This window comes from Silurus aristotelis (genome assembly GCF_946808225.1).
Source record: "Silurus aristotelis genome assembly, chromosome: 15".
Lineage (NCBI taxonomy): Eukaryota > Metazoa > Chordata > Actinopteri > Siluriformes > Siluridae > Silurus > Silurus aristotelis.
In genome coordinates this window covers 3,580,129-3,607,638 of record NC_139588.1, presented here as the reverse complement: position 1 = coordinate 3,607,638, position 27,510 = coordinate 3,580,129, and the positions used below count along the sequence as shown (strand labels likewise).

At 39.0% G+C, this 27,510-nt stretch overlaps 2 protein-coding genes and 1 pseudogene across 3 annotated transcripts in view; all 3 read left to right on the top strand.

Annotated features, from left to right (window-relative positions):
* LOC310738051 overlaps window positions 1-1,929 on the top strand; it is a 118,894-nt pseudogene extending 116,965 nt beyond the window's left edge. The window contains exon 17 of the transcript XR_014538206.1: window positions 1,350-1,929. The product of XR_014538206.1 is annotated as an uncharacterized misc_RNA (transcript). The remainder of the gene's footprint in view (window positions 1-1,349) is intronic.
* Window positions 1-27,510, top strand: part of LOC310738441 (uncharacterized protein) — a gene marked incomplete at its 5' end in the record, with an annotated part of 500,089 nt that overhangs the window by 337,300 nt on the left and 135,279 nt on the right. The window lies entirely within an intron of this gene.
* Window positions 11,142-12,788, top strand: LOC310738170 (uncharacterized protein). Its single transcript, XM_083563160.1, has 5 exons — window positions 11,142-11,433; window positions 11,697-11,822; window positions 11,968-12,113; window positions 12,287-12,396; window positions 12,705-12,788. The coding sequence occupies exons 1-5, from the start codon at window positions 11,343-11,345 to the stop codon at window positions 12,754-12,756; spliced, it is 525 nt and encodes a 174-aa protein (XP_083419286.1). The 5' UTR covers window positions 11,142-11,342; the 3' UTR covers window positions 12,757-12,788.

The window sequence follows — 27,510 nt, the reverse complement described above, 5'->3', positions numbered from 1 at the left end:
CATATATAATATATACAAAATTGAAAATAGAAACAATGATTTCATTAATTATTTCTTTTATATGGTTAATTTCTCATGATGCACTGATAACTTTTTATTAAACATAAATAAAAATTTAAATTAAAACTTTTAACAACACAAATTTAGTCAAGATACGTTTTTACACACTTCACTATGGCCACTTTGGCAGGGAGTTGAACAGTATTCAGCGTTATTTAATACATTAGTGTTATCACATTAGTGTTATTTACTACATCAGTGTTATTTACTACATTAGTGTTATTTACTACATTAGCGTTATTTACTACATTAGTGTTATTTACTACATTAGCGTTATTTACTACATCTGTGTTATTTACTACATTAGTGTTATTTACTACATTAGCGTTATTTAGCACATTAGCGTTATTTAGCTCATTAGCGCTACTTACTACATTAGCGTTATTAGTGTTATTTACCGTAGTGTTATTTACAGCTCAGAACAAAGGTAAAGTGCGTGTTTTCATGCCCGGTTGTTTTCAGCGTGACGAATAATTCTCCTTTCCTGTAGACAGTCCGAGTGAGCGGCAGGTCAAACATCAAAGGAACATCATCCATATTTATTCAGTGGGAGCACATCTGATTTAATATAAAGAATTTCATTGGTTCACCTTAAACCCGTTCGGCAATTTTATTGGTTTATTGTAATTGGGCTCAGTTTTTTGCCTTGCAGTTTGTGAAACCGGGAAAAACCCAGCAAAAATCCATATATTAGCCGCTTCATTGTTTAAGCCGCTGGGTTCAAAACGTGGGAAAAAAGTTGCGGCGTATAGTCCGGAAAATACGGTACTACATTAGCGTTATTTACTACATTATTTAGCACATCGGCATTATTTATTAGATGATGATCAACTTTTATTGCCACAAATATTGGATTTCCTGTAAGCAGCTGGTTTCCTCACTCAGACAGTGCTTTTATCTCTCCACCTCCACACCATGTCTTCTATCATTCCTGTAAAATCCCCCTCAGCTTGTTCTTAAAGTCTGCACTTAATATCCATGTAGAACAAGAGAGAAGCTCCACAGCAGTGATCTTTATTAAAAGCAGCAAAAACTCTACAGCCTGGGATTGGAGAAGTGCAGTGATGTGATGCAAATATCTGCTCATGTTTCTCTTCCATCTTCTGCACCTTCTCATTTGTTCTCACTGTTCTACCAAAGATATTATATAAGCATGAAGAAATGTTGAAGGACAAATGATACACTGGAATCAAATCCTGGTTTCCTTGAAGCAGAGATAATTACCTGCTGCTGATCATCAAACACCACCTTCTAGTTTTCTGTTACTGATTCACTTCTTTCTCTTCTAGTGTTTAATGGTGATGAACAATTGTGTGTGAAGACTCCAGTGTTCCTGCATTTCCGTGTCTGCAAACCGAGAACACGTTTATCTACAGGATCTGAGGAGTTGTTGTGAAAAAGCCAAGAGCAGAAGGAGTCCAAATCACATGTATTACTTTGTCCTTTAGTTAGTATTTAATAGAGTTTCTATCTTTATGCTACAGGATCAGACCCAATCCATTCTTTATTTTCTCTCTGATCTGATCTCCATTTCTTACTAGTATCAGGTGATCAACCCAGTATGGGACCAGTGCTATCTTTAATGCCTGCATACACACGCACACACACACACACACACACACACACACACACACACACACACACACACACACACACACACACACACCTGGATGTATATGATGTATTATATAATATTTCCTACAAAAACACCCATAAAACTATAATCATTTTATATAAAGTATAGAAGAAAAATAAATGGAGTTTTATTTACTCTTCTTTCTTTCTTTCTTTCTTTCTTTCTTTCTTTCTTTCTTTCTACACCACTTTTTGGAAATTTCCCCACGAATAAAGTTTTATTTTAAATGTTTATTATCTACGAAAGCACATTGCATTCACAAAATAACACCGGATCTGACGTTACTGCATTCTTTGCTCGGAAGTGTCTCATTGCGTAACCATGGAGATGTAGATGATATCATATGGTTTAGCGTGATGACTGTATATTAGTTTAATTATCCACTGGACATTTCCTCACTGAGCTGCTCCTCCTGTTAATTCATTTACTTATGGTAAGTCTTGCTTTAGTTTAGTTTAGCTGTCATATGTTTTCAACACAGAACATATGACAGCACGACGTAGATCTGGTTATGAAACCACACTCTTGAAGACAGAAAACTTGACCATTAAACCTCTTCTCAGCTGCATTCAGCTGTAGTAGCTCTGCGTGATCTGCTAGACTTTATAGATTTAGATGGTTTTGACGACACACATAATTGCCTTAAACACATTGAACAAGAGACCTCTTGTAGGTCTGATCTTTTAGATATGACCCTGGAAGAGGGGGATTGCCTATATGTAGATATTTATGTTCAGAACCTTCTAATGATGTGTATGTGAAAATGCGGTTGTAAGATTACCTGATGAAATAGTTGAAGCTAAATCATTACCATACACATCTGCACACAGCTGCAGAGTTGGTGGCACTTACAAGAGCATGTCAGTTGTTTTAAGGTAAAGTAGTGACTATATACACTGATTCTAAGTCTACTTATGGTGTTGTGCATGATTTTGCTGAAACATGGAAGCAAAGACACTTTAAAACAGCTGATGGAAAGCCCATAGCACATTTTAATCTCATAGACGACCTTTTAAATACTGTTCAACTCCCTGCCAAAGTGGCCATAGTGAAGGTTAAACCTTAACCTTAACGGTGATCGACAGCTCTGTTGAAGCTGTGGTGGGAATTGAACAAATGACTGAGGACGTCCTGAAACTCAATGAAGTTCTTTAAAAACTGCACTTACCCACACCGCTCGGGCCAAAAAAAAAAAAAAAGACAAATAAAGAATATAAAGCAAAGAAAGTGAAATTCTCTGTGGGTGACAAGGTGTGGAGATGTAATGTCCGGAGCCAGCAGAGAAAAGTTGGAAAATTAAAACCAAATTTTTTAGGTCCATAACCAATTAAAGACATTAAAGGCAAGAATGCTGATCTGATAGATGAGAGAGGGGTTATTTTGCCAAGAATCAATATTGACCACTTAAGATTATATATTGAGAAGATGCCACGCATTCCACACAAGATTGTATCCAGATCAACAGACACAAATTCATCACAAAAAACCTGTCCAACTGCTGAATCACCTGCAATCTCAAAAGTGACAAGAAAAAGTCATATGTCACCACCGCTGTATCTGTTTCACCATCACCTGCCATCTCCAAAAGAGCTGCATCACCTGTCTCCCCAAGGGTTTCACCATCACCTGCAATCCCCAAAAGAGCTGCATCACCTGTCTCCCCAAAGGTTTCACTATCACCTGCCATCTCCAAAAGAGCTGCATCACCTGTCTCTGTATCTGTGCCATCATCACCTACCACTAGAGCAAAAGCAGTACAGCACCGCCTCATCAGCAGTAAGTCAGCAGAAGAAGAGTTATAAACTAATGAAAGCTATCATGTTTTCTCATACTTATTATTTTCTTATGAGATTTATCAATACAGTTGTTCAAGAGGCATGGGCAGGAAAAAAATGCATATGTGTTGCTTTCCAGAATTGGGCCGTATAAAATATTTTTTGCAGACATTAACAAAACCGCTCCAAGTAATGAGCTTAAAAGTGAGGTAAGATTTTTTTAGCATTTTAAAATGTTTTGTGGTTGAAACTGTAGATATCAAATGTTAACATCCACTGCTAACACCACACTGTTTTGTTTCCTTGTTTAAGGTTATTAATGCATACATATTTCTTCTTGTGAGGCGTTTTAATGCACAACCAAAAGAGCAGGCATTCCAAATTGACTCGTATGAAATGACGAAAATTTGGAATGGAAACAAATCCAAATTAAAGGTTGGTTTGCTCTGGTTTATTTATGTACCAATTATGAAACATTAAATTCGAACATATTTCAGTCCTCTTTTTAAATTTCAGGTTGATCCCACAATGTACAAGTATCTCATTGGCATTGTGAATGACCACCACCACTGGACAGTTGTGGTAAACAAATGAAGTGTTCTTAGACATTATATTTTAAACCTTGGAAATAACTTCCAATATTGTGTTCTGCATACTGTATGCCATTTGATTAAATGTTAGGTGGTAAACTTTTAAGCTTCTTTTTTAAGGTAGATTTACCAAAATAACATTAACAGTTAATATTAAAAGAAACAACAAATTACCAGAGTAAATGGGGCAGATAAGTTAAGGATGTAGCTGTCCCAGCAAGTGCAAAACAAGGTGTCTGGAGAATATACAAAACAAAGTAGATTCCTTCAAAAAGAGGTTGTTTAACTTTTTATTATAATGTTTATGAAGCCATTTTACCTACAAGAAACTTCATTTAAACATAAATTGTTAATATTAAATGCATGTCAATCTCTTCATTATCTAAAATATAAATTCATTACTGTTTAAAATCTTAAAAGGTTATGCTGCCATCTCAAAGGAGGGCTTTGTTCCTAGATCCTCTGGGAGAAAGTTCAGCAAAAGTGAGACAATGCCAGGATGTAACAAGGTATTTGAAGTTGTTCATTCCAAAAATGTGCTTCTGTACAAAATTCATCTCTACAGGAAAATGACTTATTCCAGTATCACAATCATGATGATTTGATATGTTAAGGGCTTTTATGTGACAAAAGGGATGCAATTTTTCAAGGTGGTCCTGCGATACACTGCCTCACCCAAAACAGAAAGATAGCACATCATGTGGCATCTTTGCTTTGAAAGTAAGTGATTTAAAATAGATAAATTATTTAATTACCCTGAACTTATGATCTTGGAGAAGGACAATTAAGTTGGTAATTATAGTGTTTTATTTCCCTTTATAATGAAATTGCTTCTTTTATTATTTTCCTCTTTTAGTTTGCTGAATTTGTACTTTGAGAGGAGCCAATTGTTTTAATTAACACAAAAGAAGGAGTGGAAGACTTGACAAAGGAAATAGCGGTCACTCTTTTCCAAAACAGTGGTATGTGTAATGTACAGTATCAGTCGTAAAATTACTATTTTAAATATTGTTAAAAGAAGATTTTCATTAAGCCTGCATTTATTTGATCAAAAATAAACTGAAATATAAAAAAATAATAATGTGTTGTGAGATGCTATACAAATGTAAAATAATGGTTTTCTATTTCAATATATTATAAAATATAATTTATTTCTATGATGCAAAGCTGAATTTTCTGCAGATTGAAGCGTCACACAAGCCTTTAGAATTCATTCTAATATTCTGATTTATTATCAATGGTGGAAACAGTAGTGCTGATTATATATGTATATATATAATTTTATTTATTTATTATTTAATTTTTTTAAAGAAAATACACTACAAGTTTGGGTCAGTGTTGAATTTTTCTTTTTTTGTTTTGAAAATATAGAATACTTTTTTCAGCAAGGACGTGTAAAATAAATAAAAAGTGATTGTGAAGGCTTATAATTTTAGAAAAGATTTCCATTTTAGATGAATGCTGTTTTGTTTTTTTTTTTACATTCTTAAATTAATCCTGAACAAATCATAGCAGCCTCTAAAAAAAAAAGAGCACAACATGATCACCATTCAGCATTAAGAATGCCTGCCTCTTCTCTACATTTCCTCGCTAGTCATTAACTGCACATCCTTCTTAATCACCACACCTATCTGCCATCATCCTCACCAACTCATTTGACTACCTGCTTGTTTAGCAGAAATTTACCTGTACCAAACGTTTTGCAACACTTTTGCAATGTTCATTTTAAATGTACATTCACTGACTGTACATTCAGTGCAAATCATATAATCTTCTCACTTGAATTGGTTATTTTAGATGACCTGAGCCAACTGTGCCATGTCTGTGGGAAGAAAAGTGGTGATAATAACTGATTATTACTGTTTTGTTATGGGCAAGATTATTTACTATCTATCACAATTTAATATCACCAATCATGTATCCAGGTGACATCACAAGTGCACTTTTTGTGTCATGCCTGTCAAACGTAGAATTAAAGGAGTAACACTTTTTACACACCTCTTCTAGTAGTGGATTTTTATTTTGTATGGTTTTGCAAGTTTTACATGCATGAGCTTGGGATATTTGTACATTTTAAAAAATAGAGCTGTCTGTATAAATCGAACAAAACTTTGTGCATTAAATATTATTACTTGTGTAGGTGTATCACAGCAAGTTTGGTAACTCTGAGTATAAAGGAAAAAGAAATAGAAGGGGGTAGAATTCAGGCAGGGGGTTTACATTCAGCTTGCCTAAATAATACCCCCCTAAATAATACAGCTGTCCATGTTTTTAGATTAAATGTAGTATTTTTTTCACAGCAAGTTTGGTAACTCTGAGTATGAAGGAAAAAGAAATAAGCAGGGGGGGGAGATGTCCATGTTAATGAAAGGAAATTAACTATTTAAATTTTTTTTTTTTTTACTTGTGTATCCGAGTAATTTAAGTAAGTCTAGGTATTAACGCAAAATAAATACGCGGTTAGAATTCACGCAGGTGGTTTTAAAAGCAAATGATTACATTCCTGAGTTTATTCTGCCATCTACAGGAAGCTGTATAAGTTTCCTTCAAATTTATATTTTGGCGTTAGGACCAGGGAAACATTTGACACAATCTTCCGTGTTTTTAGTGCCATCTACAGGAAATACGACGGTACTGTGCGCGTGCACGCGTAGGGGGGTTGATTTCAGACCGGGGGTTTGAAATCAACCCCCCTACGCGTGCTCGGCGCGAGCCGAGCCGAGCCGGAAACCTGAGGACAGAATGGTCAGGTCAGAAACAAAAGAACAAACAAAACAGAGAATACGCTGGAAAGTGATCAGGGCAAGCCTAAAGACAATCTGGCACTGTCTGGAGGATTTAGGCGTCCTTATAAGTGCCAGAAAATTAGACGCCATTTCCGTGCAGTTGGTTGGGAGGGGGCGTTTCCTCGGTGATTGAGGCGGTAATGCCTGAAGTGCTCAAGCGGGCTGACAGTTAAGGGGGGCAAACCCAAAGAGGTTGTTATGCTGCGTTACACAGTTTTTAATTCATTTAATATATATAAAAAATAATTGAAATAAATGAATCATTGAATTTTTCATTATTTCTAATGTGATAAAAATGAGCAACTACAGTTGGTGTGTTAATTCCTAATGAAAAGAGACCTGTTTCTCTGATTGGTTGCGTTGCGGTGTCTCATGTTTCAGTGCATCTTTTGCATGTGTACATGGAGTAAACTCTTGATGCTAACAACGTGTGTTTTACACAACATTTTAAGGATCATTTAAAATATGGATATTAGAAAATGGCTCGGAAACTGGGGCGAATGGAGCCGAGGCGGAATTTTTAAATCTACAGGCCGTGGATGATCTCGGAATCAATCCACCTATTTAAGAAAATTAAAACAGTACCCTGCACTCTTGTTCGGTGGCAAAAAAAAAAAACCTTGCTTTTTTTTTTGTGTCTAGTTGGTACATTAATCGAGACTGGCTTGAGTAAGCGTAAAAGCTGATTCTGCGGGGGGGGTTTTTTGCTGTCGTAAATTTAATGTTGGCACGAGCCGTGTGGAAGCGTTTGTGAACGCTGGATACCATAATGATTTTGTGATTTTTCGATACGGTAAATGAGCTAACAGTGTGTACTAGTTGTATGTGTGTGCCCTTGCACTGTATTGGTTTTTCATTCCTCGTTTTTGCAAGTTATTGTTGCTGATTAATTAGTTAGTTATGGTCTGGCACCGGCTCTGCATAAACGTTCTTATCAAGGTAAAAATATGTCGCAATCCCAGTTTTATATCTTTTGCAATTAAATGTAAATTAGTATTATTAAATGATATGAAACCTTTTATTATGTATTTAGCTTTATATTATCTCTAACTCATGTTATAGTCCAACCAATTTAGAATACAAAGATATAAAGCATGTGTTAGGTGTTTTGTTCATTCAATGTAGGTCAATAGGATTAAAAACTATTATAGCATACAAACATGTTATAACAGGACAGTTTGTATGTACATTGCATTTGCATCCACATCTAATCCACATGCAGATTAAGTCAAATGTTTACCACGGAAATATTTTGGACTTCATAAACCAAATATTTTAGTCTTCATAAACCACTAAAACTATTATATTTGGTTCTTTCATATAATTAGCTGTGTTTTTCACAGAAAAAAGATAGAAAACTGAAATCAGTTGATAATGATGTATTTGTTGTTTTATTAGGACACATCTCCAGCAGACTGACAGACCAGAGGGATGAAAATGGGAATTCTTGTTCTAACCGAGGATGATGTCACCTCTAGCACACTGCCTACCATTACAAACTTTGCTGTTGTTTTGGAGGAGGAAGTTGTTCTGAAAGACATTTCAGACCTGCAATCTGCTGTTGCTTACCTGTTTGGCCTTATCTTCGCCTTGCATTTTCAGTACCCAAAAGAACTCACATATACTTTTGAGGTAATTGAGAAGGTGTTTATGAAAATGGGCACTCGATGCTCTGCAAGGGTACAGTTTGAAAACTAAGCTGTTTCTGTGAACGTTGTTGAACTGTGAATTGTTGAACTATGTTTGAAAATGTTTTAAGGCTGTTTTAAAAATTTTAGTTTTTTGGTGTTATGAAAATGGGGCTTACTGCTCTGCAAAGGTACAGTCTGTGAAAAGTAAACTCTTAATTGGAATGTTGACATTTTGGTGTGAGCATCTTTTGAATTAAACAAATATTAGCATCTTAATGTTAAAATGTTAATTAATAAAATAAATTGTTAAACTGAGTTGTTGAAATGTGAATATAATGTCTTACAATGTCATTTTTATTTAATTTGTTTTGTTGTTGATTGTCCATTTATTTTTCATCTTTTCAGATTCTTTATTGTGCCATTTTATTTGTGTTATTTTATTTGAATTTCATTTATATTTGTTCTAATTTATTTTGTTTGTTTGAAAATTTTCATTGATTGCAGTGTATTTTGTAAGGTACGTGTGGACATTGTTGAAAGGTATGGCTATTGTTTGACCTTGTTTGTATTCAAGACATTCAAGATAATAAACAAACAAAACTTCAAGTCTGCAGTTATAGTTTTATTTTATAACATTGTGTAAATGCTAACAAAACAGCTTTGTCCATAAAACTCATAGAAACATTTTCAGATAACATAATTTATTGGGACACATTGGAAAATAATTTCAAGTAATTTTAACTAGAAAAACTGTGTTAGCTGAACAAAAAAGAGATATGTGACTTTACTCAGTGATTTGAGTTGAGTGAACAACTACACTGTTAGCTGAACAAAAAAGAGATATTTGACTTTACTCAGTGATTTGGGTTAAATGAACAACTTGTTACAAAGTTGAGTAAACTCAAAAAACTGTGCAGCAAGTTGCCTTGAAATTTTAAGTCAACTTTTCATTTTTTACAGTGTGGGGTTATTTAAAAAAAAAAAAAAGATAGTGTATTGATGTTATTTTTTATTCAAAGAACAAATAATACAATTTCTTGTTAGTGGTGTAAAATCAAGGCCCATATTTAAACACTCGTAAAACATCTTTACTGTATAGTGTTTAAGACTCTTCAGTAAAACAGTAAATACTGTAAAAGCAAAATCACCTTTATTTTACCTTCCTTAAATAAAAATATTTACTCAGAGTGACCCTGACTATCACTGAATTCATGTTCAGCTCTTTCTACTGTACAATATTTTAGAAACATAATATTCAGTGCATTTGAATCACCATATTCAAACTCTCATAAAACATTTTCTTTTAAAGGTTTGCTCAATATTTAACATAATTCTTATTCAAAGTGTCCCCTATTTTATTACATTTCAAGTTATTTTACTGTACAGTTTTTCATTGGGATAGCTCAGATTGACTGCATAGATCAGGGCATGCAGGATGACACATGCTGCAGGAATGCTCTGTAATTCTGCATGCAATCGCTTGTTTACCCTCCAAAACGATCCCTGCCTCTTAAAGACTTCCATCTGTAGAACCCCGTTTGGTGACATCTTCAATGTGTGTTGTTTCAAGACAACGGGGTTCAGTTCACAATGACTATCCTTGAGAGAGAGAGAGAAAAAAAAAAAAAAAGTTTAATTATAAGAAATTGTTTGCAAACCTGTTCTCCCCACTGGTCTTCTTACACATCAGTGACTGTGCCTCCAAAGACCTGCCTTTTCTGCAGACACTAGAGATCTTTAAGTGAAATACATGTTCAAAATATTTTATTTTAGCCATCATTTTACTCTAACAACAATGTGAAAGAAATAATCAGCTTTCTACCATACTGACGTGTGCAACCAAATACCTTATGTGAAAACATGACCTGAGAAAACATTGTAATGATTTTTTATAAATATAAGTTTAATGATCTTTGTATAGGATTCCTAAACAGACCAAGAAACACTTACAGCTTGTTCAAAATCCTGCTGCTAAAGTGTACTAAAGGAAGTGAGTACACAGTAAAAAATGGGGTGTTAATATATCAGAGTAAAGTTAATTTCACGCCAAGATAGAGTATTTTCAACACTTTGAGTAAAGTTGCTCTATCAGTGGAGTTAAAAGTGAGTGTAAAAATCTGCAGCAACGCAGTGACAACTTTAACTCTACAACAGTGATGAAAACCCACCACTCTGCTTGTGCTTCTCAAATGTTTAGCACCAATTTCGGTGGAGGAAGATTGTGAAAGATCAACGCTAGGACACTGATATTGCTAGGTAAGTAATATCCTTTGTTGTCCACACCAAAACGGTATTTTTTAACTTTACATAATTTTAAAAGTGTGAGGTCATATTACAAGTTATAGCAATCCGTATCGGTAACTGTTTCTTTATGTGCTGCAATATTTTCACGAATGAAGTTGGTCAGAATGATGTATTTTTTAGCTTCCCAGGCAACATTAATCTAGGTTTATTATATATACTGGTAATGTTAGCATGCATCTGATAGTTAATGTTGGTCCTATAAAACGATAACTTAGATCACTGATTGCATGACGTGTTTGTTTAACATGGCTTTTAACGGGTTACTGTTTAAACTAAAATAGCTAATAAACTAGCTAACTTTGAAACAGTTATTTGGTAGCTAATTGGAGACCATGCCTCTTAGCTTTAACTTGCTTTAATTTGCTGCAGAAAATATTCGTTATATGGTTGAATATACATTAACTTTATATTCAACCAGCACAACTTTGTCTTCTTCAGCCACCATTTGTAATTGCAGTGTAACATCTAAGTAATGCATAGTGCATGAGAGAAATGGATAGGTAACTCTTAGTTGAACCAGCCCTAAATTATGATTTTGAATATATATTTTCTTTGTTAACATGGGCAAAATGCTGTTGCGTGTTCAATTCGGGGAAGAGCAGAAATACGTCAAGCTGTCTGAGCTGACGTTCGATGCTTTCTTGAAAGAAGGTGAGTACATTAGGTTAAAGCTATAGCCTATACATCACACAATGACAAAATAATACAGCTTTAACCAATTATATTATGATATCTAGTTAGGTCAATAATAATTTTTTTTTCAGTGACATAAAATTGGCTGCAGATACTTGTCTTTCATCATTTAGTGAATACATGAGACAAACTTTAATATGAACTTTGATTCTTGTGAGAAGGGAATGCATGTTTTTTATAAAAAAAATTTTAAACAGCGTGTCTTAAATTCAACATAAAAGAAAGCACGCAGCCAGACATTAAGGTGTATGACCAGTCAGACACAGAAGTTGACACGAAGGTTTTTGAAGAAATAGTGAAGGAGTCACCTGGAACTCTGAGAATCATGCTGGGCAATGGAGGACTAGGTATTCATTCAGACAATTCACTAATTTGTTTGTTTAGTTTAAAGGCCGGAATGAAAACATCTTAAAATACTTTATTGTCTTAAAATACCAGTAACTTTTTCTTGTAATATGTTTCTATATTTTGTACCAATTTCATAATGAACAGGTGCCTCTCAGTTATCATCATGCTCGGGTACATCTGATGACACAGTCATCCTGAATTTCACAATGTGTGACCCTGTTGAAGAAGAAGCCGCTGCCAAAGGAAGCCAGCCTAAAAGGCCATGCCACATAAACTACGAGGCAAAAGTGGTAAGTGGTGGAAATTGCTAAGTCCAAGTTGCTTAAATTGTTAAGTCCAATTTGAATGTTGTTTCACCATGGGAAGTGTTCTTTAGATAACAATTTTTTTTCCATCATTATTACATATGGTTTTACAATAACAGAAAGCACATTTCCACCTATAGTTGATTGAAAAATCAAAGCCTGGTGGTGAACAAATTATGCAAGAGTATGGAAAAACCAAATCCATGACAGATGCCACCAGAAGACAGATGATTAACATACTTGCTGCAGAGATGACAGAAACACATGGGTAAGCATTAAGCATATAGCTGGGCTGTAAATAAACATTGTTATTATTTTGCAAATATTAATTATGTAAATTGTGTTGTGCAACGTCATTTGAGTATGATGTTAACTTTGAATTTATATGCTAGGACACCCCCCCCCAAAAAGTGTCAGAGTAATGTATGCACAGGGCTTAGTAGCTTTGTTTCCTATCTAGAAGACCCATACTCACAACATGGATATGTAAGAAAATGGGTTATTGCAACATTTTGCACATATTCACTCTTTGAAATGTTAATAGTACTCCTTTAAAATTTATTTATAACCATTTAGGAACATTACTATGATCCAGAGAGTGGTTCAGGATACCTTGCATGGCGATTGAAGACCATACAAAGAAAAACAGCAGAGGAAAGAGGTGCCTCAGTCAGCAAATCTCCTTTACTGATCAGTGACATGATTATATTGGTGACCTGTGAATTGTACAGAAAGTTTTTAACATTTTATTTTGTCTTAAGTTGGTGGGCCAGGTCTTGTTCGTCAGCCCTCCACCTTTGATAGAAAGCCATCTGATGAGGATGTGGAAGCAGCTATACCTGTTATGAGACACTCTGGTGATGAAAAGACTGTCAGTAACAAGATGAAAATGACCTTCATATATCGGCAAGCAATGATCAACGATGAAGCCAAATCATCAAATGTCTTCTTGGTCTTCCCACGATTTCTGGACACACCAGGACTGGTATGACCTTAATTCACAGTATCACCAAATTATCCAATGTAGCATTATGTATCACTCATCACTGTGTGTTACATTGCAGATAGACAAGATTTCAGATTTCTGTTTGGTGAGGCCACGGCAAACAAATTCTTGGAGAAGTAGCCAACCACTTTTAAAGCAAAAGTAATAAAGGAAAGCCATGGACTTGTACCCACCACAGAACTCTTGGATTTAATGCGCAATGCTGAGTCAGCTGCTGAAGTTGAGAATGGTATGAATGGAACTGTTTTACTTGTTATTGTGGGTTATGTAGGTGTGTAGTGTACATTTTCTTAATGGTGCATTTGTCATTTTGAATGCTATGATATGGCATAATGTTAACCAGGTTTTTATTTGCAGGCTGGGACAGTGACATGTCAATCAATCAATCAATCAATCAAACTTTATTTATAAAGCGCATTACAACCACCAAAAGGAGCACAAGGCGCTTTTCAGTAAAGCAAAAAATAAACATTAAAAATAAAAGTTAAAAGTTTAATTAAAAGTAATAAATTAAAAATTAAAAAAAAAATTAAGAAAATAAATAAAAATAAGACACAATGAACATAAAACAGCAGTTAAATCAGGGCTACCTGTTAAAAGATTGTCTGAACAAATGAGTTTTCAACTGCGATTAAAAAATATTTAGCTCAGTGACGCATCGTATGTGTGATGGAAGTGCATTCCACAGCATTGGTCCCTGGACAGCAAATGACCGGCCTCCAAACTTTTTATAGTTGCATTTAGGAACAACCAGAGAGGTATGTTCAGAGGAGCGGAGAGTTCTGGCTGGTTGGTAGACCTTTAATAATTCGGCGAGGTACGGCGGGGCCAGATCATTAATTGTCTTGAACACAAACAGCAGGACCTTATACTCCACCCTAAATGGCATCGGAAGCCAATAAAGCCAGCGGAGGACAGGGGTGATGTGGGAGCATTTGGAGGTGTTGGTGAGAAGACGTGCTGCCGCGTTTTGTACCATTTGGAGCCAATTTAAAAGTGATTGGTTAAGTCCAGTGTAAAGGGCATTACAATAGTCAATCCTCGAGCTGATGAAGGCATGTATAGCTTTTTCAAGGTCAGCTTGGGACAAGAAAGATTTGACCTTGCTGAGGAGCCTTAGCTGATAAAAGGTCGCCTTCACTACTGCACTGATCTGCTTATCGAAGTGCATACTTTTGTCAAAAATAACACCCAGGTTACGCACGGTAGGTGCAAACTGAGGTGTAAGGGGACCAAAACTCAGAACTGCTGGGTAAATCCAAACTAAACAGGATGTACTCAGTCTTTTCTTCATTTAGATGAAGGAAGTTCTGGGAAAGCCACTGTTTAATATCCTAAAGGCAACTATGGAGAGGGTCCATTGCGGAACGATTACTCTGAATCACAGGAAGATAGATCTGGAGGTCGTCAGCATAGAAATGAAATTGAACATTATGATTGAAGATGAGTTGTCCAAGTGGCAGCATATAGAGTGAGAACAGAATAGGACCAAGAATAGATCCCTGAGGCACACCAGATGACAGAGGAGCAACCGAGGAAGAATGATCATCTAGCAGTACTGAAAAAGTTCTGTTAGTGAGGTATGATGAGAACCAATTTAGTACTGCACCCTGCAGACCAACAACATGTTGAAGACGAGAGATGAGGATGGCATGGTCCACGGTGTCAAATGCAGCGGTAAGGTCCAGTAACACCAAAACCACAGAGCTTTTACCATTCAAGGCTCCAAGAATGTCATTATGGACCCTCAATAGTGCTGATTCAGTGCTATGTCTCGACCTGAAACCGGACTGAAATGTATCACCAATGCCGTGCAGTTGAAGGTGAGACTGAAGCTGGGCGAGAACAAGCTTCTCCATCAACTTAGACAGACATGACAGGTTAGATATTGGGCGGAAGTTAGATAGTATGGAGGGATCAAGGTTGGGTTTCTTGAGCAGCGGTCTAACAATAGCGTGTTTAAGAGCAGCGGGAACAGTACCCACGCTAAAGCAGCTGTTTATGAAGGAGACAAGAATGGGACCTATGATGTCAACAGCCTCCTTCAAAATCCTGGCAGGAACAGCGTCTAGGGGGCAGGTGGTGGGCTTCAACTCCTGGACAGCTATCCTGAAGTCCACCAGAGTAACAGCATCAAAGTTCTCTAACACACATTTGGCCGCACGAGTAGAAATAGCAACAGTGGGGACTTGTGTAATGGTTTGCCTAACAGACAAAACCTTGTCCAAAAAAAGTTGTCTGAATGCATTGCATTTGTTTTTAGAGATGTCATTCAAGACGACAGACATCGAATTTATGACAGAATTGATAGTGCTGAATAAAATTTCAACTCTTTAGGTCTTTACACAGGCTTTCACTGAGCTTCACAACTGACTTTAAAGCACTGTTGCCTGTTTATACATGTCAGGAATTATACAAGTCAGGCCCCTTTGGCGGCTGTCATGCCTCCGCTTTCTCTGAAGCTCCCGGCTTAATCACACACACCTGGGACTCATCTGCTACTCATTCCCGGCTCCTGTATAAACCTCTCACCCAGGGGCGTAGCCATCATTTCAGGGGCGAAATGTCTAGTGTTACCTGACATTTTAAAAACAAAACATCAGAACAGAAAATTCATCCACCTTTAGCATCTCTGGCTTTAAGAACTGGAAGAAGGCCAAAGAGAGGTTTACATTACATGCTGGATCAGCATGTCACAAGACAGCCATAACAACATACATCTATGAATCAAGACCAATTGATTTTCATCTGTCCAATGTACTGGCATCCCAGCAAGAGCAGGCAAGGAGATGCCTATTAAAGATAATAAGTGCTGTGCAGTTTCTGGCAAGACAAAGTTTATCTCTTAGAGGCCATGATGATGATGAGGGAAACTTTAATCAACTTCCAAAATACAAGTCAGAAGCTGACCCTAGCCTGAGCAAATGGTTGTCCCTCAAAACTGATTATACTTGCCAGCAAATTCAGAATGAGTCAGTTTGCAGGGCAAATGGTTTGTCTGATAGATTTCAAAAAGGCAATGTTTTGCTTGGTCTTTTACTTGCCTTAGAAGTGACAGAAGAGCTTGAGTGTCTCAATGCTTCTCTTCAGAGCCACAGTCAGACAGTAGATGGAATGCTAGCTGTTGTCAACTGTGTGAAGAACACAATTGCAAAAAAGAGAAATTTTAGAGTTCTGTCCCGAAGCACCTGGCACACAATAGTCTTAGGATCTGGCTGGTGGGGTTTTAATACAGTTACAGAAAACCTGCTACTTCTACAGCAGCCAACCCTATGTCAGATGCCCCCTGTTCTGTCTACAAAAAAAAATAAAATAATACAAATCAGTCTGATTAGTTCAAGTTAAAATATATAAGAAATATCTCATCATATACAATGCTGTAAATAATCTGTCCTTACATCTGAAGCCTCATTGAAACTTTCTGCCTCATTCACTCTCAACTTAGACTTCTCTTCTGCCTCTGTCTATTGAAAAGAAAGTACAAAAGTAGTGTTTAAAACATGTATATGCAGCAAATAGTGTAAAAAAAAAAAAAATCCCGTAAAATTTACAGTAAAAAAACTGGCAGCTGTGGTTGCCAGAAATCTACCGTAAAAATTACAGTCGAAATGTTTATTCATTTACGGTACAAAGAAAATTTTTACTATTTTTTACAGTAGATTTCTGGCAACCACAGCTGCCAGTTTTTTACCGTAAATTTTACAGTTCACTATCAAGTATACTGTAAACAGAAAAACATTGACTTTTTACGGTAGATTTCTGGCAACCACAGCTGCTAGTTTTTTACCGTAAATTTGACATTTCACCTTTAAGTGTACTGTTAACAGAAAAACATAAAAAATAGATTTTTTTACGGTAGATTACTGACAAAATTTTACAGTTCACTTGCAAGTATTTACATCATACTTAAGTGAAGCCTTCTTCAAAATAATGGCAGAACAAAGAAATCTATACAGGTTTTGAACAAATTTAATTTGAGTAAATTACAGAATGATAATATTGAACTATCCTTTAAATTGTAAAAAACTATTTTATTAATTTAAACTCACCACAGACAATGATGCAGGATGTTGCTGGTAAGTTGTCTACATCCACATCTTCCACAAGGCAAGACTCTTCCACATAATGAAACATCACTTTTTCCTTTTCGTCAAAGTAGGCAAGCAGAAAAAGCACCACATCTTTTAAATTCTCACTGCATCCTTCAGGTTGACACTTCAAAACATCTAGTTTTGCAGCAGTTTGCAGAACTTTTTTTTTTTTTTCCCCCGCACCAACTGTTTTGAAAAAGGTCAGGAGCCACTGTCCTTTTTTATCCAAGCTTTTAAGAAACATCTCCTTCAGATCAATTCCAGTTAGCTGCTTAAAGTGTGTACACATACCAACCTCTTGAAATAGAAATAGCCAGTTCACACAAAGCTGGTGTATGCTTGCTCCATTATTTATGTCTTTGCGCTGTGTGTAGTATGTTGCTTTCAGGAGTTTGCTAACTTCTTCCAAATCAAAATTAGTTTCTTTAGACTTCATCTTCATCGTTTCTTGTTTTTCCAGCTGGCTCTCTTTGGTCTCATTCAATGGCATAAATTTTACATTTCAATTTACACAGCCGTAAGTGTCTTGAACCGCTGCCTTTCTTTCAGCAGGAATCTCCTCTGTGTCAGATTCTTCTGTTCTGCTGCGTTTTCAGATTTTCGGAACATTGGTCCTTTTCACATTTTCTACACGATTCTGGATCTGCTTAAGTAGTGAGTTATTATCCTCAATAACATCCTGCAAGGACGTAGGGTATTTGGCCACCATCTTTTTGGCAATGTCTGTAGAGTTTTGCTTACTTGGAGACTTGCATATCTTCATTTCGGACATGACAATTTTCACCATATCACGTCACAATCTTGGGGTTGGTCTTTTCTGCCTTTCTAAACATTGCATCAATGCTTTTGGCAACTTCTCCCATGGTATTTTAAAATTGTCAGCCCAGTCAGAAGCAACCGTGGAAGCCTTGCCAAATGTTGGGGATGGTGATGAGCATGAAGAAGACTGTGTGCCACTGCAGCTGTCTCTAGAACTCAGCAAGCTATCTGAACTTTCTAAGAGGACAAAGGTAAAAATGATCAATTATGAAACCAATTAAAAAAAACATTTATATTTTTATATTTTATCAAAAATCAAATGTACTTACTTAAATTTTGTGCCCGAATGGGTCGTAATATGGGCAAGAGATCTGCTTCCTGAACATATCGGAAATCTTCAGGTGAATATACTCCAAGTGAGTTCAGTCTCTCCACCACTGACTGTAGCACCGAGGATGAAATATCTTTGAGAATCTCAGCAATTGCAGTTGTTACACAGCTTTGTTCCGATTCATTCATGACTAAAAAAGAGAAATATAATTAATTTGGTGACTTAAATTGATTAAAGGTATAATTGGCCCATTTGAGCACAATGAAACCAATTCAAACCTGTATGAGTATCTTTCTTCTTTTGAACATAAAATACATTTTCCAATAAAAAGGAAAATATAACCTAAGACTAAGTTTTTTTTTTTACATTCTGATATACATTTTTGAAAGTGTTTTATGTTCAATAGAAGAAAGAAACGTGTAACAGATTGATGTCGAAACTATATCAGAAATTTCATACGTTAGGTTTGTTGAGCTATGCAAACAACAGAAAGTAAAATATGATGCAAAAATATCAGTTTGACTTGCACTATTTTAGTTTAAAACTAGTTTAGTTTTATCAATACAATACAATGTTACAACTATGCAAGCTTGTATTGATCAAATGAGACACTATGCTGTGTTTCAGTGGCACTACCCTACAACCTTGCAACATGTAAGATGACAGTGGGTAATAATCAGGCAAGTGGTCAATGTTCAGACACTGAACCCTTTCACTGGTGTTTCTTAGGGAGTACAAATGATACTCAGGAGGAAAATCTGCTATGAACACCCTGGTCAGCAAATCAACATGCTCTTCTGTGATGAGCATGAGCATAAGTTCACCAAACTCCACTGTCTCATCTGCAGGATCCACATCTGCAGGAAACCTCATCTGCAGGATCCACAACTCTATCACCAAGTATTACAGGTAGAAGACAAAATTCCAATTTTGAATGGCCTGACCAACTAGCTTAGGTCCATAAGAATTTAACTCAAGGTTCTGTAAATGCATCAGAACCATTGTATTTCAACTGCCTGATTCGACGGTTAAGAATTGGGTACGTGAACCACTTCTTTTTAACAAAATATTTGATGTAAAGAGCAAAATCGTCTTCAAAAATGTCGTGACGAAGGCAAGGTGGCAAGCCAGGTTGGCAAACTTTAAAGTTCTTCAAAGAGTTGAAAACTAAATCAAACTTAATGCCTTGAACTGTTTCATTTTCGGTCTGTAATTGGTTAACAACAGCACTGTACAGTACGCAGCGGACAACAAAAATTTGGGTCAACCTTTTATGATAGATTGATCTGATAAGGCAATTCCATTTTCCTCAAGGTCTTTCAGGTCTGTTACTAGCTCTGAGAAAACACTTTCATGGCCAAAGTCTTTAAAGTCGTTTTCTCTGCACAGCAAAACCAATTGCATATGTTCTGTGTTTGACCTAAAATGAACTGGCAAATTGACAAGAGTAAGGTATACAGCCAAAATTTTGTGTTTTTTTTCATGCAGACCCTAAAGGGTTAACCACCTCAAAAGCATCCTGATAGAGCAGTAGCTGGAGGTTTGGGATGTCTTGAAAGAAATTCCTGCACTTCAATATTTGGCTATTTGAGCAATCACAAAGTACATCAGCAAAGTTTTTTTTCAGGCAGGTGCATTAATATGCACTTCCTCCCAAAATCTGAATTCAGCAGACACTTTAATGTGTCTTTCACAGGTACATAGTATGCAAATTGCTCTGTCCGATTCTCATCTCTACCTAAAAGTATTCTTTTTGGTTCAACGTATTTAAAAACTTTTTTAAAAGGTCTGACTCCTTGAATACTCTGTTTGCATTGGTCCTTTATGACACACAGAAAACAAGTCTGATTCCTTCATAGTAGCAAATATTTGAGAAATAGTCTTATTAGGTAATGACAAATTCTGCTAAAGAGAATGTAGCTTACTAAAAGTATATGTCTGTCACAATTCATAAATATTTTGCATCTCATCTACAATATTTTGTATTGTAGAAGCTGGAAGAAGAAACTGTCCTCGTAAATCATAAAATAGGCTCACATTTCTTAAATACAAATCATCAACATTTTGAAATGAGCCCATTTCACTTACTTCAGACTCACCTGTATTAGAATGCAGGTCAGCAGGACACTGCTCTGATGTCTGACACTATGATGACACTCTGATACTGACAGTATCTTTGATGCAGAAGGCCGATGTGAATAAATAATGCTGTTAACTGAACAGTTCCTGTGCTTCCTAGACATATGAGAAGTAAAAGAGGACATGATGTGAAAAACACTTTTGCACCCTCTTACTGGACAGTAAACTACACGACCTTCCTTAATATGGTTCTTTAAATGAGCAACAAGACTAGCCACATCCTGGCACTGATAACTACATAGTGAAACACTACAAGTAAAATTCGTATCTACCACTGCATGTGCAGTCACAGCAGCAGTAGAGCTGTTATGGCGCCGATAAAAATGGCTCTTATATGTTACGTATTTAGAAAACGAATGTTTGCAGTCACTAGCGAAACATTTGAAAATGGCGTGAGGTTAGTTGCAATGCAGTCTGCAGTGCAGAAAATATTTGCACTGTTAAACTACAAAAACAGCACTTGTACATTTTAATGTATTTAAATCTCACTAGTCGTGAACTTAAGTGATAATTAAGGCAAGATATCATTGTGGCTTTACCATAGTTGGAACAGCAGACTGCTACAATCAAAGTCCGTCACAATCATTTTAAATCGAAGTACTCAGTTCATTAATTAATTTGTTTAATTCGTTCATTTCTAATGACTTGAATGAATGAATGTATATTAAAAAAGATTAAACTTTACCATAAATACAGACAAGAAGTTCACGTCATGCGAGATATGACACTAAAGATAAGAAAATAACACTTTTTACCTCACAAAAGCTGTAGCTGAAATGAAAGTTTACAGAATGAGTTTGAGAATGAGTTGTGTTTACCGGACACGCTTAGTGAAGAAAATTATAATGTCAGAAGGTTGTCGCGGTTTGCACATTGCTCCCTATTTCTGTTTCAGAGAAACACCGGCAGTTGAAAATCTCAAAATGCAACGTCTTGTCTGCTGTGATTGGACAAGTCAAACGCCATTAGCCAATGACAATTATTAAATATATGGTTTATTTTTATTATGCAACTAATTGCACGTATTGTAATGCACGTAATCTATTGAGCCACTGAAAAATCAAAACAATTTAAGACTGAGCTTCCAAAAAAAAAATAATAATAAAAAAAATAAATAATAATAATATATATATATATATATATTTTATTAGGGGTGGGAGAAAAAATCGATTCACCAAACTACCGCGATTCTTTTTAAAACGATTTTGAGATCGATTTGTTTACCTCAGAATCGATATATATTTAATTATTTTACTTTTCCAGAGAGGCGCTGGGAAAACAATAGGTTACTTTCATAACCCCGGTTCTCTGAAACATCGAGTGGAGAGATCCACCTATGGGAAGGGCATCCGTACCAGAAGCATCCAATTGCACCAAGTCTGGCTTGACAGACAGGAGCGCGTGCCAATGGCAGGTAAGGCAACGCCCCTTACCCGAGTGCATAAGGCACCTGCACGCGCTACCTCTCCTCAGTGAGCATATTCGCTTCTCGTGCAGCAAGCGGGGCAAACTTGGTGGATCTCTCCACTCGATGTTTCAGAGAACCGGGGTTACGAAAGTAACCTATTGTTCTCTTTCATCATCTCGTGTTCGAGATCCACCTATGGGAGATATAGACAACTCCCCGGTTGCCCAATACACTCATAGCGAGGCCCTGTAAGCCAGAGGACGGCCAAACGGGTGGTGCACGGCACGTCACAAAGCATAATAATTAACATAACTAGGCCGGGCAGACGGGGTTGAAAGGAGTGCAGGCCTAGTAGCATGTGGCTACGAAGAGCCCACACTTAAGACTGCATGAGCTACTGGGGTTCGGGTAACATCGAGCCGGTAGTACCTAACAAAGGTGTGCGGAGAGGACCAGCTCGCAGCGGCACAAATGTCCTGCAAGGGAACTCCCCTAAACAGAGCCCAAGAAGTAGCCACGCCTCTAGTGGAGTGCGCTCTAAGGCCACCTAGTGGCTGCATGCCCCTAGATTCATACGCTAAGGAGATGGCTTCTACCAGCCAGCGAGAGAGACGTTGCTTAAAGATGGGATTCCCCGTGTTCGGCCGGGCCCAAGAGATGAAGAGCTGGTCGCTCTTTCGAAAAGAGTTTGTCCTGTCCATGTAAACCCGTAGGGCACGCACAGGGCACAAAGCATTCAGCCTCTGGTCCTCCGCAGAGGAAAAAGGGGGAGAATGAAAGGCAGAGAGCTCAATCACCTCACCAGAGAAAGCTGGGAAGCATTTAGGCATGAAGGCCGGGTTAGGCCTAAGCAAAACCTTATCTCCATTGAACGAGAATTTGGTGCACGAGGAATGAACCGAGAGCGCATGCAAATCACTGACACGTTTGGCGGAAGCCAAAGCCAGAAGCAGAGCCGTCTTGAAGGACAGAAGCCTGAGGGAGATATCCCCCAGGGGCTCAAAAGGTTGTCGGGCCAGCACCCCCAGCACCATGGATAGATCCCAATCTGGGACTACACTTTTGGTGATCGGGATGAAGTGGCGCGCGCCCTTCATGAATCTACGGATAAGGGGGTGCTGACCCACCGTAGTGTCGCCGAAACCGACGTGACACGCAGCGATAGCCGCTAAATAGACCTTAATCGTCGAAAAAGTTCTGCCACGATCGATAAGGTCCTGCAAAAAACCCAGAATGTCAGAAACTGAGCACAGATATGAGATGAGCTGGTGTTTCTCGCACCACTCCTCAAACACACGCCACTTGCAATCATAGAGAGAACGTGTGGAAGAGGCCCTGGTGTTCTGAATCGTGGCGATAACACGTGGGGAAAGCCCCAAAGTATTTAAATTCGCCCTCTCATGGGCCAGGCCCAGAGAGCCACCCTGTCTGGGTGGGGATGATAGATTTCCCCGTTCGCTCGGGCCAGGAGGTCTGTGCGTAAGGGGAGGGGCCAAGGCTCTGCATATAAAAGAGGCATTATCTCCACAAGCCAAGGTGCCTTGGGCCACCTGGGAGCTATGAGGATCAGAGACAAACCCTGCACCGCGACCCTGGCCAAGGTCGGGGTTATCAGGCAGAGAGGAGGGAAAGCGTAGAGCAGCACGCTGGGCCATGGGTGAGCCAGCGCGTCCACGCCGAGGGGTGCGTCCTCGTCCCGAAGCGAGAAGAACATAGGACAGTGGGTGTTTTCGCGCGAGGCGAAGAGATCGATGGTAGCCTGGCCGAACCTCTCCCATAGCAACCTCACTATCTGAGGGTGGAGCCGCCATTCTCCGTAGAGTGGGTTTCCTCTCGACAGAAGGTCTGCGCCCCTGTTCAAAATGCCCGGGACGTGAGTCACCCGTAACAACAGAAAATGCCGTGCGCTCCAAACCAGCAACCTGTGAGCTAGAGCATGAAGCTTGGAGGAGCACATGCCGCCTTGACGGTTGATATGTGCCACAGCTGTCGTATTGTTGCAGCGCACCAGCACATGATGTCCCTGCAGGCGAGGCAAAAAATGCTTTAGAGCTTTTAACACAGTGAGGAGCTCCAAATAATTTATATGGGCTAAATGAAGTGAGTTTGGCCATACACCGTTCACTGATCTGCCCTCCTGTGTGGCTCCCCACCCCGTTAAGGAGGCATCTGTCGTTACCACTTTCCGCAGCATGATCGCCCCGAGAGGAATCCCATGCGCGTAAAACTCCGCAGCTCTCCAGCGGCGCAGCGCGGCCATGCACGCGCGCGTCACCGTGACATAGCGGCAAAGATCGCGCAACGGGCTGAGATGCAGGGACAAAACCCACTTCATAAAAGCCCTCATTCTCGAGAAGACCTAGAGGCAACGCATGGACAGCCGAAGCCATAAGACCCTGTAATCTGAGGCATGTGCGATACTGTATGCGCGCTCCTTCCCTGAACCGCGCGAGACAGTTCATGAATGAAGAGATGCGCTTCTGTGACAGGCGCATGCGCATCGTAACGGAATTCAGCTCCAGCCCCAGGAATATGACCTCCTGAGCGGGAGTGAAGTTGCTCTTGTTCACATTGACTCTGAAACCGAGCGCAGCGATGTGAGAGAGCACACGGGCAGTGTTTTGAATCACTTTCTCTCTCAAATCGGCTATAATAAGCCAATCGTCTATGTATGTGAGGATTCTAAAACCCGCTGATCTCAAAGGCGCAAGTCCCGCCTCCACACACAGACAGAACATCCTCGGACTCAGCGCGAGCCCGAACGGAAGGACCGTAAATTCGTAACACACGCCTTGGTAGGCGAAACGAAGGAATTTCATGTGCGGAGGATAGATGCTTATGTGGAAAAAAGCATCGCTCAGATCGATCGAGCAAAACCAATCGTTCTGCTTTATTGAACGTATAAGCGGGTTAAATCGGCGCTCCTGCGATGCGACGTTTCTCACTATCAGGGAGAACAGAAAGATTGAGCCACAGTGCACGTTCTCCGACCACCGATAAAGCCATAGAACGCCCGCTCGCTTGGACAGCCTGACGGGCATTACGGAGAACAAGGCCATTGACCGAGACGACCTCCTTCCAGAGATCGGGCGATGGTGACCCTTTCTCCAGTTGTTGACCCAAATCGATCAGGAGTTCGGCCTGATACGCGGCCAACAGCGAGGAGACATTAAGAGCTCGTATAGCGAGAGCTGAGGCTTTGTACGATGCCTGATGAATCGATGCAGAGAAGCGATCCATTTTACCCGGGAGGACGGGCTTGAGTGGGGCGAGCAGCCCGCCATGAGATGGGTTGAGGTGTCTGGTGATGGAAGGCTCGATAACCGGGGGATCGCCCATGCCAAGACTCGCCATATCCTTAACTTCCAACCCAGCAAGACCGTTTTTCAGGTCGAGCGGATCTCCCCAGCAATATCTCATGTGTTTAGCACATGCAGGAAGGACGGGAAGCAGCTGCTTTCTCGGGCCGGAAGGAGGTCCCAGAAGCTTGCCGTCATATACGTCCCTTTCCTGATCCGAAGCATTCAGGAGAGCCGGCCATTTGATGCCGAGCCGCGCAGCAGCGAGTTCACAAAGCTCCAGCAAAACCGAATGAGATGGGGCGGAGGGAGCCTGAGGGGCCACGGAGGACGGGATGGCGTCCTCGTCATCCGAGCCGTCGAGAAGGTCCGCCTCGATCTCATCCCCGGAACCTGTCGGTCCTTCGGGGAGACGGTTGTCGACCGGTAGTAAATCCTCGAACGGGGAAGGACACAAGTCGGCCCAGTTAGAGGAAATCGCACCACGGGAGGCCCCCGGGTGCGCAGCGGCGTCGCCTTTTTCCCCCTCAGAGTCGGAGAGCTCAAAATCGACACACTGCGAAGCGGGCGTTTTGAGTCTGCGACGCAGGAGCTTTTTTGGGACCGCCAGGCAATGGCTACAGTTCTCCGGGAGGTCAATAGCTTCTTGCGCATGCTTGAGACCCATGCAGACAACACAGAAGGGATGAGAATCCCTCGCGGCGATGAGTGCGCCGCACGCGGTCGGGCAGGCCCGCGATAGGTTGTCCACCGGAGTAGCCGGTGCCGCTTTAGAAAGCGCCATAAAGAAAAAAAAAAAGGAATGCAAGCGTGGGCGGCTCGCGAAGCTAACCTGGCTGAGGACGGGCACGTCCGGCGGAGGCTGATCAGACGATATGTCCTCCTGAAGACGAAAAAAAAAGTGCAGTCCAGAAAACCAGGAAGCTGTGAGGAAAAAATTGCAGAAGTCGCGAGAAGCGAATGTTAACTGAGGAGAGGTAGCGCGTGCAGGTGCCTTATGCACTCGGGTAAGGAGCGTTGCCTTACCTGCCATTGGCACGCGCTCCTGTCTGTCAAGCCAGACTTGGTGCAATTGGATGCTTCTGCAGAGGTCAGGTACGGATGCCCTTCCCATAGGTGGATCTCGAACATGAGATGATGAAAGAGAACGTTACCGCTTTTATTCCAACAGAGGGCCAAACATATTTTGTTGGTGTCTGTATTAAAGACGTCATATCTGTTTCAAACTGGCGAGAGAAATCGAAACCATGGCAGAGGCAGGGAAGTAAAGCTCTTTGAGAATTGTTTAACGGATAAAGACCCTGCTTTAGTCACAGAAAATGCGTCTAATATGGTTATCGCTGCCCAATGAATCGTCTTTCTCCATATTAAGTGCTACGCGCACACTCATAATCTGACCTCACTGAAGCTGCCCGCCGTCGCGAAGTTACTCGGACGAGTACGACGCATCACTGGATTTCCAACAAACGTTACTCGAGCTCCCTGTGCACGAACTTATAACAGACGTTTTAACAAAATGAAATAGTGCCTATGACATGGTTGAATGTTTTCTGGAGCAACAGGTTGCACTGCTCTCACCTGAGGTGAGGAAGAGAGAGAAGGATATTAGCACCTTGACTGAGTTGGACATTGGAACAGTTTAAACAGCACTTTTATTTTATTTTAGAGAGTATTGTTTTTAGTTATTTTTGTTGCACATTTAAATATTATATTCAAGTTTTTGCTACTTGCAAGTTTATGGTTCAAGGTTCTTTATGCACTATGTATGTGTGTGCTCCTGAAATAAAAATTCAGAAAGATGTGATGCATTGTTTTTGTTAATAAAACTCATATACAGTCTCTTTAATAAGGGTATGATCAAGTATTTGTCATTGTCTAATCTTTATTAAGCAAAAAAAAAAAAATCACAATTTAAACCATGAATCGCAATAGCTACAGAATCGCAATATGTATTGAATCGCCAGATTAGTGAATCGTCCCAGCCCTAATTATATATATATATATATATATATATATATATATAGAGAGAGAGAGAGAGAGAGAGAGAGAGAGAGAGAGAGAGAGAGAGAGAGAGAGAGAGAGAGCTCAATAACACTATACTCTGAATAGGCATCATTAAAAACCAAACGTCATGTATTGTCAAGTTTCTAATATTTTATTTTCATAGAGGTACACAAAATGTTGTATTGATGCATCTAAAGCAAACAGCAAACAGCAATGAGCTAAATAGCTTATTTATTTTTGGGTACTTTACTGTTGTTTTAAGAAATTTAACTGAGGTTTTAACATAAATAATGCAAAAATATCATATTTTCTTGTATTTACATTAATAGTATTTAACTGTTCATT